This window comes from Bufo bufo, chromosome 2, assembly GCF_905171765.1.
Source record: "Bufo bufo chromosome 2, aBufBuf1.1, whole genome shotgun sequence".
In the NCBI taxonomy this organism is placed as follows: domain Eukaryota; kingdom Metazoa; phylum Chordata; class Amphibia; order Anura; family Bufonidae; genus Bufo; species Bufo bufo.
This window is the reverse complement of record NC_053390.1, coordinates 483,621,975-483,637,946: the sequence shown is the minus strand read 5'-3', so window position 1 is coordinate 483,637,946 and position 15,972 is coordinate 483,621,975. Positions and strand designations below refer to the sequence as shown.

Genomic DNA, 15,972 nt, shown 5'->3' with positions numbered 1-15,972 from the left:
ATTACAAGTATTTTTGGCCTTCCCTCCTTATACTTAAAGTTTGGAGGAGAAGGTAATTATCAGACCAATTCCTTCCTTCCAGCCCAAGGTACTCTCAGATATTCATATAAGTCAGGATATAGCCTTTCTATCTGTCTGCCTTAAAGGATAACTGTCGTGTGTATATATATATATATATATATATATATATATATATATATATATATATATATATTTTTAGTATTGGATAGTGGTGATTAATATCACCTTGGTGGCCCTATTTAAACTTTTCACTGTGTATTCAGTTATCCCTTAATTCTACATTTTTGTTCCCTGTACTGCCTACTTTTACCTGTGCTTAAAATAGGGTTGCTAGGCATGGTCCGTCTATCTGTTGAAGGACGGAGCTCGCAGAAGCAGGCTGCGTGCAAGGTTACATTACTGTCAGCCAGGAACTGTAAGTAAATGATTAAAGCCAGGTCCTCCCCAGCAGCTGATAACAGTGCCTGGGCTGTGTGCACTTCTCCCTGTCCCTGCGCTTGGCAGACGCTCCCTCACTCAGCAAAGCTGGAGAATGCAGAGTGGAAGCAGCGCAGACCAGGGAAGGGAGATCTGCCATCTGCTTAGTGTATGAATGAAAGCAACATGTGGTAAGAGGACCCCTTTGTGCTGCAGGAGATTAGCCTTTTTGGGGGGAGGGCTCTGGTTACTGACACTTTTGGGGGGCAATTGTTATTGGCTAGTGAGGGTAGGCGGGATTAGCCTCAGGGTGAGGGCAGTGGCGGCCATCTTAACTGAATAGTGAAATTGCAGTTTTATGCAGACTGGTTGCCAAGGGCTGAATCTTATTAAATATGGGGTAAGTCAGTCTAATAGTAACGGATTCTGGAATATCATGTTATTAGTAACTACATATATTAAAATTGAAATTAGGGTCTAAATGTGACAGTTATCCTTTATTCCACTAAATCAGCAGGAAAAGTGTAATTGTCTTGATGTGAGATGTTTATTTCAGTATCGTGAATCCACAGCAGACTGTAGAATAGACGAAAACCTTCTGTTACAATTTCAAGGTAAATCCAAACGTCATAAAGCATCTACCAGTACGATTGCAAGATGGGTTAAGAGTGATATCTCTCTTTCTTACCTCTCATGGGTGAGGGGAAAACAAAAATTGCTTAACGGTAATTGTTTTTCTTGATTGAAACCCCATACATTTCCACCCTATATAAAAAAAAAAATTAAAAAAAAAAAAGGTATGTGTGGAGTAATACGAATTAAAGGCAGTTGTAAGCCCTTAAAGGGTTTCTGCAATTTTTTTAAACTGATTATCTATCCTCTGGATAGATCCTCAGCATCTGATCTGCGGGGGTCCGACACCCGGGACCCCTGCCGATCAGCTGTTTACTGCAGGCCCTTGTGACGTCACGACTAGTATCAATGGCCTGGGCGGGGCTAAGCTCTGTTCACTTGAATTGAGCTTAGCCCCGCCCAGGCTATTGATACTAGTCGTGACGTCACTGGGCCTGCGGAAAACAACGATAAGGCCGCGGTGCTACTGCCAGTGCCGCTGTCTTCTCAAACAGCTGATCGGCAAGGGTGTCGGACCCCTGCCGATCAGATGCTGATGATAATCAGTTTAAAAAATTGCAGAAACCCTTTAAGGTTGAAGATTAATATAAACCATTTCCTTCTATACTGACATGCCTCCGGAGAGTCGGTTTTAATAATCGCTGAGTTGTGGTGGGGGTGTGAACCTTTTTATCTCTTATGGTTTCCTGTCCTGGATGGGAGTTTCACGGCGCGGTGTGGGTGGTAAACTCACCGAATTCAGGAGGGAAGGGAAGAGGTACTAGACCTGGAAACTAGAGAAAGGTCACCACCTAGTAAATCCCTTAATCGTGCCCTGACTACTATCAGTATGAAAACCGACCAAAAGGAGTGGGTCAATATAGTACAAAGAACACTAATGGTACCAAAGTAATCCAAAATAGCATAATTTTATTAGAAAATCACAAAAACGCACACGATTGACACAAGTCACACAAAGACATTTAACACAGGTCACAATACATATTAAAAACCAAGAGGACCAATGGTGAACTGCTGGTATATATTATAATAAAGTGCACGTGCAAAAATCTTGATTGGTCATCAGTAAAAAGGTTTATTAGACCTAACCGCTATGGCTCCAAAATTGCATCATACAACCCATATGCATATATTGTACAACAGATACCAATTTTGGGGGTGATAATACACACCACAAAGGCTAACTGAGGCAATATGGTGACTACAATTAGAATAGACACATAGAAAATACTGACCAAGCAACTGAATATACCACGCAGCAACACCACCGGTCCGCTCCCCAACGCACGTTTCGCGTTCAGCTTTTTCAAGGGGTACTGTAAAAGCTGAACGCGAAACGTGCGTTTTGGAGCGGACCGGTGGTGTTGCTGCGTGGTATATTCAGTTGCTTGGTCAGTATTTTCTATGTGTCTATTCTAATTGTAGTCACCATATTGCCTCAGTTAGCCTTTGTGTGGTGTGTATTATCACCCCCAAAATTGGTATCTGTTGTACAATATATGCATATGGGTTGTATGATGCAATTTTGGAGCCATAGCGGAGCAGTGTGCGCCCGATCACTGCAGGGGTCCGGCAGTCCCTGGTAGCCGGGCCCCTGCTGTATCCCCCAACATCGCTGTTTACAGCAATGTCGGCGTATTAACCCCTTCTATGGCGCTGACTGCAACATAGTTGTTTCCGGCGGGTGAGGGAGCGCATCGAGTCCCCGCCACAGCTGTGTCAGAAGGCAGCCCGATGCCGTGCAGAGGCTGCCCAATGCCTTGCACGGCATCGGGTACTGCCTTCTACGGGTGCTGAGGAGATCCTGTTATGACTAACAGGCAATGCTTTTAACAATACAGATGTATTGTAATGCATTGCAGAGGGGATTAGACCCCTAAAAGTTAAAGTCCCAGAGTGGGACAGAAATAAAGTAAAAAAAAAAAAAAATTTGTAAAACAAAGTGTTTTGAATAAAAAATAAAAATAAAATAAAGTTTTAAGTTAAAAAAGGAAAAAAAGCCCCTTTTACATGATTTTATAATAAAAAAAGGAAAAACGCACATATTGGCTATTGTCGCATCCGTAACGACCAGTACTATAAATATAACTGCAATATTCAAACACGGGGGGCACACCAAAAATGGTGAAACAGAGTGCTGGCCTGGTATATATAGAGAATATGAATAAAGCTAGACAAAGAAATACCATACAGTGGCCGCACCTCAAAGAAATATACAATTTATTGAAATATAAGGATTAAAAACAACAACATTAACATGGGGCAAACCCCAAGGAATATAGCAATATGTGGCTATGCGTGTGTGGTAATGTCCCACAGAGAGAGAAATGCATGAACGAATACAACAGTCAAATCCCTGCAGAATAACCTCCCTCAAACCTGTGGTGGTAGTACAAACATGATGGTAACACACAGAGCATACAAAACCCATCCAAGAGGAGTGCACTTAAGCCTGACGCCTATCGCTAGTGCCTGGACTAGCTTCCTCAGAGGTCCATGTACATTCTAATCCTGGGACATCGTCCTATATAGTCAGTGAATCTAATTTGAATAATATATATCAGCTGTGGTCATACCTGTTAAAAAACTCTCATTAGGTAGGGAAGCCAGAGGGAAACAGCCGATAGAGGTCACTTTGATGTGTCCCAGTGCATGGTCCGCGCGCACCTGTGGATGCCAGCAAGTGCCGGCGTGTTGACTACACAGGTGCGCATGCGCAAAATGGCTCCCGGAACAAGCACCAGCGTCACAATGCGTTCCAAACGGCGGAAGTGCAGTGAGGCGCCGGACGTCATATCCTGGAGCCAGATCGCAGCTAAGTCCCAATGGAGCGCAAATTGTACATAAAGACAGGCGCAGCAAAACTGAATATTAGATCAGAGGACACACATGATTGAGCATAATTGATTGCATGATTGTTGCATACTACAAAATATATATATATACATAATGTTACAATTAATATTCAGTTTTGCTGCGCCTGTCTTTATGTACAATTTGCGCTCCATTGGGACTTAGCTGCGATCTGGCTCCAGGATATGACGTCCGGCGCCTCACTGCACTTCCGCCGTTTGGAACGCATTGTGACGCTGGTGCTTGTTCCGGGAGCCATTTTGCGCATGCGCACCTGTGTAGTCAACACGCCGGCACTTGCTGGCATCCACAGGTGCGCGCGGACCATGCACTGGGACACATAAAAGTGACCTCTATCGGCTGTTTCCCTCTGGCTTCCCTACCTAATGAGAGTTTTTTAACAGGTATGACCACAGCTGATATATATTATTCAAATTAGATTCACTGACTATATAGGACAATGTCCCAGGATTAGAATGTACATGGACCTCTGAGGAAGCTAGTCCAGGCACTAGCGATACGCGTCAGGCTTAAGTGCACTCCTCTTGGATGGGTTTTGTATGCTCTGTGTGTTACCATCATGTTTGTACTACCACCACAGGTTTGAGGGAGGTTATTCTGCAGGGATTTGACTGTTGTATTCGTTCATGCATTTCTCTCTCTGTGGGACATTACCACACACGCATAGCCACATATTGCTATATTTCTATTGTACCATCCTTGGGGTTTGCCCCATGTTAATGTTGTTGTTTTTAACCACTTACCGTCACGCTAACGCCGAAAGGCGTCATTTCTGCGGCGCTCCCAGGTCACACTAACGCCGATTGGCGTCATCTCGCGTGAGCCGAGATTTCCTGTGAACGTGCGCACACAGGCGCGCGCGCGCTCACAGGAACGGAAGGTAAGAGAGTTGATCTCCAGCCTGCCAGCGGCGATCGTTCGCTGGCAGGCTGGAGATGTGATTTTTTTTAACCCCTAACAGGTATATTAGACGCTGTTTTGATAACAGCGTCTAATATACCTGCTACCTGGTCCTCTGGTGGTCCCCTTTGTTTGGATCGACCACCAGAGGACACAGGTAGCTCAGTAAAGTAGCACCAAGCACCACTACACTACACTACACCCCCCCCCCCCGTCACTTATTAACCCCTTATTAGCCCCTGATCACCCCTGATCACCCCATATAGACTCCCTGATCACTCCCCTGTCATTGATTACCCCCCTGTCATTGATCACACCCCTGTAAAGCTCCATTCAGATGTCCGCATGATTTTTACGGATCCACTGATAGATGGATCGGATCCGCAAAACGCACACGGACGTCTGAATGGAGCCTTACAGGGGCGTGATCAATGACTGTGGTGATCACCCCATATAGACTCCCTGATCACCCCCTGTCATTGATTACACCCCTGTCATTGATCACACCCCTGTAAAGCTCCATTCAGACGTCCGCATGATTTTTACGGATCCACTGATAGATGGATCGGATCCGCAAAACACATACAGGCGTCTCCCTGGAGCCTTCCAGGGGGGGTGATCACCCCATATAGACTCCCTGATCACCCCCCTGTCATTGATCACCCCCCCTGTCAGGCTGCATTCAGATGTCCGTATGATTTTTACGGATCCACGGATACATGGATCAGATCCGCAAAACACATACGGACATCTGAATGGAGCCTTACAGGGGCATGATCAATGACTGTGGTGATCACCCCATATAGACTCCCTGATCACCCCCCTGTCATTGATCACCCCCCTGTCATTGATCACACCCCTGTAAAGCTCCATTCAGACGTCCGCATGATTTTTACGGATCCACTGATAGATGGATCGGATCCGCAAAACACATACAGGCGTCTCCCTGGAGCCTTCCAGGGGGGGTGATCACCCCATATAGACTCCCTGATCACCCCCCTGTCATTGATCACCCCCCTGTCATTGATCACCCCCCTGTAAGGCTCCATTCAGACATTTTTTTGGCCCAAGTTAGCGGAATTATTTTTTTTTTTTCTTACAAAGTCTCATATTCCACTAACTTGTGTCAAAAAATAAAATCTCACATGAACTCACCATACCCCTCACGGAATCCAAATGCGTAAAATTTTTTAGACATTTATATTCCAGACTTCTTCTCACGCGTTAGGGCCCCTAGAATGCCAGGGCAGTATAAATACCCCACATGTGACCCCATTTCGGAAAGAAGACACCCCCAGGTATTCCGTGAGGGGCATATTGAGTCCATGAAAGATTGAAATTTTTGTCCCAAGTTAGCGGAAAGGGAGACTTTGTGAGAAAAAAATTAAAAATATCAATTTCCGCTGACTTGTGCCAAAAAACAAAATTTCTATGAACTCGCCATGCCCCTCATTGAATACCTTGGGGTGTCTTCTTTCCAAAATGGGGTCACATGTGGGGTATTTATACTGCCCTGGCATTCTAGGGGCCCCAAAGCATGAGAAGAAGTCTGGTATCCAAATGTCTAAAAATGCCCTCCTAAAAGGAATTTGGGCACCTTTGCGCATCTAGGCTGCAAAAAAGTGTCACACATCTGGTATCGCCGTACTCAGGAGAAGTTGGGGAATGTGTTTTGGGGTGTCATTTTACATATACCCATGCTGGGTGAGAGAAATATCTTGGTCAAATGCCAACTTTGTATAAAAAAATGGGAAAAGTTGTCTTTTGCCAAGATATTTCTCTCACCCAGCATGGGTATATGTAAAATGACACCGCAAAACACATTCCCAAACTTCTCCTGAGTACGGAGATACCAGATGTGTGACACTTTTTTGCAGCCTAGGTGGGCAAAGGGGCCCATATTCCAAAGAGCACCTTTCGGATTTCACAGGTCATTTACCTACTTACCACACATTTGGGCCCCTGGAAAATGCCAGGGCAGTATAACTACCCCACAAGTGACCCCATTTTGGAAAGAAGACACCCCAAGGTATTCCGTGAGGGGCATGGCGAGTTCCTAGAATTTTTTATTTTTTGTCACAAGTTAGTGGAAAATGATGATTATTTATTTTTTTTTTTCATACAAAGTCTCATATTCCACTAACTTGTGACAAAAAATAAAAACTTCCATGAACTCACTATGCCCATCAGCGAATACCTTGGGGTCTCTTCTTTCCAAAATGGGGTCACTTGTGGGGTAGTTATACTGCCCTGGCATTCTAGGGGCCCAAATGTGTGGTAAGGAGTTTGAAATCAAATTCTGTAAAAAATGACCAGTGAAATCCGAAAGGTGCTCTTTGGAATATGGGCCCCTTTGCCCACCTAGGCTGCAAAAAAGTGTCACACATCTGGTATCTCCGTACTCAGGAGAAGTTGGGGAATGTGTTTTGGGGTGTCATTTTACATATACCCATGCTGGGTGAGAGAAATATCTTGGCAAATGACAACTTTTCCCATTTTTTTATACAAAGTTGGCATTTGACCAAGATATTTATCTCACCCAGCATGGGTATATGTAAAAAGACACCCCAAAACACATTCCTCAACTTCTCCTGAATACAGAGATACCAGATGTGTGACACTTTTTTGCAGCCTAGGTGGGCAAAGGGGCCCATATTCCAAAGAGCACCTTTCGGATTTCACTGGTCATTTTTTACAGAATTTGATTTCAAACTCCTTACCACACATTTGGGCCCCTAGAATGCCAGGGCAGTAGAACTACCCCACAAGTGACCCCATTTTGGAAAGAAGAGACCCCAAGGTATTTCGTGATGGGCATAGTGAGTTCATAGAACTTTTTATTTTTTGTCACAAGTTAGTGGAATATGAGACTTTGTAAGAAAAAAAAAAAAAAAATCATCATTTTCCGCTAACTTGTGACAAAAAATAAAAAGTTCTATGAACTCACTATGCCCATCAGCGAATACCTTAGGGTGTCTACTTTCCGAAATGGGGTCATTTGTGGGGTGTTTGTACTGTCTGGCCATTGTAGAACCTCAGGAAACATGACAGGTGCTCACAAAGTCAGAGCTGCTTCAAAAAGCGGAAATTCACATTTTTGTACCATAGTTTGTAAACGCTATAACTTTTACCCAAACCATTTTTTTTTTACCCAAACATTTTTTTTTTATCAAAGACATGTAGAACAATAAATTTAGAGCAAAATTTATATATGGATCTCGTTTTTTTTGCAAAATTTTACAACTGAAAGTGAAAAATGTCATTTTTTGGCCAAAAAATCGTTAAATTTTGATTAATAACAAAAAAAGTAAAAATGTCAGCAGCAATGAAATACCACCAAATGAAAGCTCTATTAGTGAGAAGAAAAGGAGGTAAAATTCATTTGGGTGGTAAGTTGCATGACCGAGCAATAAACCGCTAAAGTTGTGGAGTGCCGATTTGTAAAAAAGGGCCTGGTCTTTAGGGGGTATAAACCTGTGGTTAATCCTTATATTTCAATAAATTGTATATTTCTTTGAGGTGCGGCCACTGTATGGTATTTCTTTGTCTAGCTTTATTCAGTACTATAAATATATTACATGATCCACCCCGTCTGATAGACACCATAAAAAATAAACACTGTCAAAATAAGCCATTTTTGTCACCTTACATCACTAAATGTGCAACACCAAGCGATCAAAAAGGCATATGCCCCCAAAAATAGTACCAATCTAACAGTCAACTCATCCCGCAAAAAATTAGCTCCTACATAGGACACTCGCCCCAAAAAAAAAAAAAACTATGGCTCTCAAACTATGGAGACACTAAAATATGATTTTTTTATTTTTTTTATTCAAAAATGCTTTTATTGTGTTAAATGTAAACAAAGAAAAGTATACATATTAGGTATTGCCGAGTCCGTAACAACCTGCTCTATAAAAATACCACATGACCTAACCCCTGTCAAAAAACTGTCAAAAACTATTTTTTTTTGTCACCTTACATCACAAAAAGTGTAATAGCAAGCGATCAAAAAGTCATATGCACCCCAAAATTGTACTGTCATCTCATCCCGCAAAAATGATACCCTACCTAAGAGAATCGCCCAAAAAAAAAAAAACTATGGCTCTCAGACTATGGTGACACTAAAACATGATATTCACTTTATTTTTATTTTTTTATTTTTATTTTTTTAAATGATGTGTATAAAACCTTTAAATAAAAAAAAGTATACATATTAGGTATCGCCACGTCCGTAAACACCTTCTCTATAAAAAATATCACATGATTTAACCTCTCAGATGAACACCGTAAAAAAATTTAAATAAAAACAATGTCAAAAAGAAAAATATGGCTTTCAGAATATGGAGACACCAAAATTTTTTTTTTTTCAAAAATGCTTTATTATGTAAAACTGAAACAACCAAACAGAAAAACTAGTCCTATTTGGTTTTGTCGCATCCGTAACAACCTGCTCTAATAAACTAGCTCATGATCTAACCTGTCAGATGAACGTTGTAAATAACAAAACATAAAAACAGTGCCAAAACAGCAATTTTTTGTTACCTTGCCTCACAAAAAGTGTAATATAGAACAACCAAAAATCATGTGTACCAATAAAACTGCCACCTTATCCCGTAGTTTCCAAAATGGGGTCACTTGTTTTGTAGTTTCTACTCTAGGGGTGCATCAGGGGGTCTTCAAATGTGACATGGCAAGTTAAAATTATCCCAGTGAAATCTGCCCATTCAAAAACCATATGGCGTTCCTTCTGCGCCCTGCCTTGTGCCCGTAGAGCAGTTTATGACCACATAAGGGGTGTTTCTGTAAACTACAGAATCAGGGCAATAAATATTGAGTTTTGTTTGGCTGTTAACCTTTGCTTTGTTAGCGGAAAAAAATTATTAAAATGGAAAATCTGCCAAAAAAGTGAAATTCTGAAATTTCATCTCAATTTTCCATTAATTCTTGTGGAACACCTAAAGGGATAACAAAGTTTGTAAAATCAGTTTTGAATACCTTGAGGGGTGTAGTTTCTAAAATGGGGTCATTTTTGGGTGGTTTCTATTATGTAAGCCTCATAAAGTGACTTCAGACCTGAACTGGTCCTTTTAAAAAGTGAGTTTTGGAAATTTTCTGAAATATTTCAAGATTTGCTTCTAAACTTATAAGCCTTTTAACGTCCCCAAAAAATAAAATGGCATTCACAAAATGATCCAAACATGAAGTAGACATATGGGAAATGTAAAGTAATAACTATTCTGACGTATCAGTATCTGTTTTAAAAGCAGAAAATTTTTAATTTGGATAAGTAAAAGCGTTTTAAAGTTATCATCACATAAGTGACACTTGTCAGATTTGCAAAAATCAGTCTAGTCCTTAAGGTGAAAAATTGCCCGGTCCTTAAGAGGTTAATGAGCCGGTGTAACGTTATACTTCCTTACTTCGTGAGATTTCCCTACCCTCGTCACTTCCGGTCGCACCGGACATGACGTGAGGTGTGCAGCGCAGGCGCACAACCACTGGTTAGGTAAATTTCACAGCAGCGTGTGCATGCGCCGGGAGCCTCGCCGGCGGTTAGGGTAGGGAAACATTATGGGCCAGTGCGCAGGCGCGGTGATCGGATGTTCTCAGCTTGTCATATATCTTCTATATGAAAAAGAATCTTCATATAAAAGAGAGGATAAAAAATATAAAAATTATATTATCCTTCAGGCGGACATAAAAAAATGCCTCTAAGTTCTTTTTATCAAGTATCTTAATTTTGATTTGTGCAAGCAGTGAAACAAAGGAACAATTGTATATGCAAAAATATATAATCGTTTATTATAAAAACAAAGAATATAAAAACAATACAACTGCAAAACAAATGATAAAGTTACAAAGTAACACCCAAAATGTACCACACGGTGGTGTTAACATACCCCTATCTGATCAGCACAATATGATTTAATGATTTATGACAACCAGTGTCATACTTTTAACAAACTGACTCATATACCAAGAGAAACTTAGGATCTTCTGTTATCAAACAGGCTATAACAATAAAACACGGATTTACAGGAAAATAACTGTTATCCCTTGACTCTGTTTTCCTATGACCAATCAAAAATATATGATATTAATATGATAATATATTCAGCTCGTTAATCAGACTAAGGAAAATAACTTTCCAAGGGTTTAGTCCTCTTTTCAAATAATGTCAGATCTTCTATTAACAATATGCATCTTTGCTAAGAGAATAATCAGCATTATGGAGGCGCCTAACACTATATATTCCCACAATATGGGAACTCTTGGCTATATACAGAGAGAAATATCTTATTAATATCATGAGTAGTAAACAAAATATACGTTACCGGGTCAAAGGTAGACAGAGTTCAGATGGGACCAGTTCTGAAAAATTTTCCTAGTAATCCAAAAAGAATAATCCAAGTTTCTTTTGGTAAAGTTTTTCTTTTTGATTGAATGGATGGATCAATGGATATATGGCTCTTTTTCTCTAGCTCTCCCTTGCTACCCCGCACACGAGTAATTATTCCCCCCCTTATCTAAGAATCATCCCCTTTAGATTAGGGATTCCCAATTAGGTAAAGTGGGTGTATTCGCATGCTAATAACATCATGATGTCATATCAAACCCCTAATATGGTATAGAACAAATAATGAAATAATCTAATATTGTCCATCTGCCTCCAGATGGCACTGCGGTACTGTAGATGAACATCACAACTTTTAAGTATTAAAATTAAATATCTAATAATATGTTCACATGAACTCGTTGACCTTTCTTAATAAATCATTGAGGAAGGCCTTTTCCTGACACTTTTAATTACCTATATCCTGGACTTGTTGGAGTTGACTGTCTTCTCCTATCTTTTTGAAATATAGGTTGACTTGATGAAAATTTTATATAGCGGCTTTGATGCTTGGCATCGGAACTTGTACATTTCACTTCTCTACATCCATGAATAACTATTGTTTTGAAATAGCATTTTTATATCCCAGAAATCCAATTAACATAAACTCACTTGTTTCTGTACCTTCTACAATACCTTCTAAATGGTAAATACATGGTATGACATATATATATATATATATATATATATATATATATATATCGATACATTGTTACACATAGATAACACATTATATGAATTATTGATTAACATATGTTGTAAACTAAATATACCATGCAGATATATATATATATATATATATATAATATAATATAATATAATGAATATATAAATTGAACCTCATACAGCAGGTGTGCCTCAAGGATATGAGTCCTTATCAAGTAACCTTGTTCCCTCCAGACAGACATGTCTTAGGGAGTTGACTTACTCCTTACAGATGGTCCCATATCTTTAGCAATAACTTTTTAAATACAATGTCCGTTTATGTTCACAATTATTTTTTATATAAACTGAACTTGCCATGAACTCAGCCACATAATAGAACTTTGGTTCAGGCTGATCTTATTCTTAAAGGCAATGAGATGAGCATTCATTTTGATTATAATGTCATTAGATAATATTGTATACGTATGAAAATGCACAACAAGCTGGACACCGGCCGACACTGCGGATGCGCTAGGAGCCTCACCAGAGGTTAGGGTAGGAAAAAAGCACTGGCCCGTACGTAATTTTTCCCTTCCCTAACCGCTGGTGAGGCTCCCGGCGGATGCACAGTGTCGGCCGGTGTCCAGCTGAGAACATCCATCCGATCACTGGCCCATAATGTTTCCCTACCCTAACCGCCGTCGAGGCTCCCGGCGCATGTGCACTCTGCTGTGAAATTTCCCTAGCCAGTCGTTGTGGTGCTGCACACCTCCTCACGTCATGTCCGGTGCGACCGGAAGGACGAGGGTAGGGAAATCTCACGAAGTAGGGAAGTATAATGTTACACTGGTCAAAGAAATAAGAAATTAAGTGGCACTATTCAGATACATTTTATTGAATAACTCAGTAGCTATAATACATTTTTAATTACATGCAATTACAAAAGTATTCAGATCTAGGTTCTGGTTTGAACATTGTAGAATATTTTCTGTGGGATAGCCCCTTTAACTCTCTTCTCTGCCCCCCCCCCCCCCCCCCCCCCCCCGCCATGCACCCATTCTCAGCTGAGGACTTTGCCACATGCTTTAAACTAAAGATTGACCACATCAGAGAAGGCTTCAGCCTACAGTCCCCACAGCCCCTCTACACAAATTCAGTCCTCTAAGCTAAAATCTGATTCTCCACCATTACAGAGGAAAACCTTTCCACCCTATTCTCCAGATCACATCTCGCCACCTGTGCACTTGACCCAATCCCATACCACCTCTTCCCCAACCTCACCACAGTGTTAATTCTGCCCTAACTCATCGCTTCAACCTGTCAATAGCCACTGATGTCTTCGCCTCTGGTTTAAAATATGCTACCATTACACCCATCCTCAAAAAGCAGTCTTTTTTTGTCTAGTTATTGCCCCATATCAGTTCTCCCATACGCCTCAAAACTGCTTGAACAACATGTCCACCTTGAACTGTCCTTGCGCCTCCCTTTCTGCTCCCTCTTTGACACCGGTACAATCTGGATTTTGACCACACCACTCGACTGAAACTGCCCTTACCAAAGTCACCAAAAATCTGTTAAACTTCCAAAGCCAAACAACATTGCCTATCCTCCTTGACCTGTCCTCTGCCTTTAACACCGTCAGCCACTCCTTTCCGTTACAAATTCTCTCATCTCTTGGCACCACAGACTTGGCCCTCTACTGGATCACATCATATCCCACAGACTGAACATTTAGTGTCTGGCATTTGCACACTACTTCCTTGTTTTATACTCTCTCTGTTGGTGTCCTCAAGGTTCTGTCCTGCTCTTCTCAAGCTACACCTTTTGGCCTGGGACAGGTCATATGTCATAGTCCCATGGATTTCAGTATTGCTTTCATGCTGATGACACGCAGGTTTAACTCTCTTGTCCAGATATCACCATTGTACTATCCAGAATCCCACAATCCCACTTCTGTATCATCCTCCATAAAACAGAATTTATCATCTTTCCACCATCTCACTCAACCAACTGCAGAAGTATCCAATTGACACACTTTTTTATTTATTTATTATTTTTTATTTATTTTTTACTTCTTGGCAGAGGACATAACATTTTTTTTGTTAATGTGAAAAATATGGCGTGACTGTAGCAGCCTCACTTATTTGTATGATCTGCAGACCCATATTCCTGCATACACATGCTTACCCCCTAGTTTGCTACTACATCGTAATCTCACTTCTGATTCCCTGCTATTATTCTAGCCATTTCAGCAGAAAGAAAAGGTTTCTTTAACCCAAACACACACCATGGTTCCCTGACTTCTTATGAAAATAATCAAGTGGTGGAGAATGGAAGCAAGCTGGAACAAACACATGAAGAAGCAGCTAAATGCATGTTCCTCTTGATAGAATTTTAACTGAGGGTTGCAAGGCTACAGTGCTGGTCACTGGGACACTAGCTTTACTTGTTTGTTACAATCCAACATCTTGGTTTTCCATGTAGGTTTATTCTAGGCTGTTTTAATTTTATTATTGAAACCCAAATATACACACTTATATCTTCTGTTAATTTTTCAGGAAACAGGAAGATCTTGTACAGCAGGTGAGGAAAAAGTTGGAAGAAGCTCTTATGGCTGACATGTTTGCTCACGTAGAGGAAATATCAAAGGACGGTGGTGCCCCACTTGATAAAGATCTTGATGAGGATGAAGATGATATGAGAGGTCAAGAAGCAGATGATTTATAAGTACGAAGTGTTAAGGATTCTGTCTATTAATAATTGTGGAGATTTTTTTCCTTTAATCAACAGGCCTGAGACATTCCACCCAAATGTTTGCCACTACCTTCTTGTCAGAGTTATTTTAACCATCAAAGTAAATCTGAAGTCCTTCTTTAAGCAAGGGTTATATAGTTTAAGTATAGTTACATTTGTTGAAGTATTGCGTGGGGTGAATATTGTTTTTTTTTTGTTTTTTTTCTTTTCTTTGTGTGTTTCCTTGAATATACTCCCCTTCTTATACACCCATTAAAAAATCTGCACTATGAGAACTTATGTTTTAAGAAATACCTGCTCTAATAGTATGTCAGTTTTACAATAAAAAAATTTGTTTTAAAAACAAAGATTAGTGTCGGCCTCAGTGTCCTATCTCTTTCTATCCCCTCCTCCAAGCTGAGCATGCGTGTGTTGTGAATCGGAGAGGGGAGAAGGCTGCTAAAACACCTCTAAAAGATGTCCTCTTCTCCCAGAAATCTGACGCATAATGTGTATGAATGGTTTGAAATGTAACCCAGATTTAAACATTTACTATCTGATGCGTTGATCTACTTTTCTTATGCTGATCCCAAGTTACATCTATAAGTATTGTTGCATTTTCTATTTGTCAGTCCCTTACTGCTTTCCGTTATGATCTCTTAGGTAGAAGTCTAAAAAGATGATAAAAGAAATTTAGCACATGTACAGATGTGAATGGAGCCTTAATTTGACGCATCTTTGACTGTCCATGTGATACAAACATAACTTTATGCCAGCTATGGGCTAGCCTAGATTTTGGCTATAGTTTATACCATTTTCTGGCATAAATTATGCATGATAAATGTAACATAGTAACATAGTAACATAGTACATAAGGCCGAAAAAAGACATTTGTCCATCCAGTTCGGCCTGTCATCCTACAAGTTGATCCAGAGGAAGGCAAAAAAAAACCCTGTGAGGTAGAAGCCAATTTTCCTCACTTTAGGGGAATAAAAAATTCCTTCCCGACTCCAATCAGGCAATCAGAATAACTCCCTGGATCAACGACCCCTCTCTAGTAGCTATAGCCTGTAATATTATTACACTCCAGAAATACATCCAGGCCCCTCTTGAATTCCTTTATTGTACTCACCATCACCACCTCCTCAGGCAGAGAGTTCCATAGTCTCACTGCTCTTACCGTAAAGAACCCTTTTCTATGTTTGTGTACAAACCTTCTTTCCTCCAAACGCAGAGGATGTCCCCTCGTCACAGTCACAGTCCTGGGGATAAATAGATGATGGGATAGATCTCTGTACTGCCCCCTGATATATTTATACATAGTAATTAGATCTCAAGGAGAAGCATCTCCA

The 15,972-nt window shown here is 40.6% G+C and overlaps 1 protein-coding gene across 2 annotated transcripts in view; it reads left to right on the top strand.

The window, feature by feature from the left end:
* Positions 1-14,873, top strand: part of LOC120989571 (methyl-CpG-binding domain protein 3) — a 141,845-nt gene extending 126,972 nt beyond the window's left edge. For both annotated transcript variants that reach the window (XM_040417764.1, XM_040417763.1), the window contains exon 6: positions 14,446-14,873. In XM_040417764.1, coding sequence (XP_040273698.1) covers positions 14,446-14,614 — 169 coding nt within the window. In that variant the 3' untranslated portion in view covers positions 14,615-14,873. The remainder of the gene's footprint in view (positions 1-14,445) is intronic.
* The last annotated feature ends 1,099 nt before the right edge of the window (positions 14,874-15,972 follow it).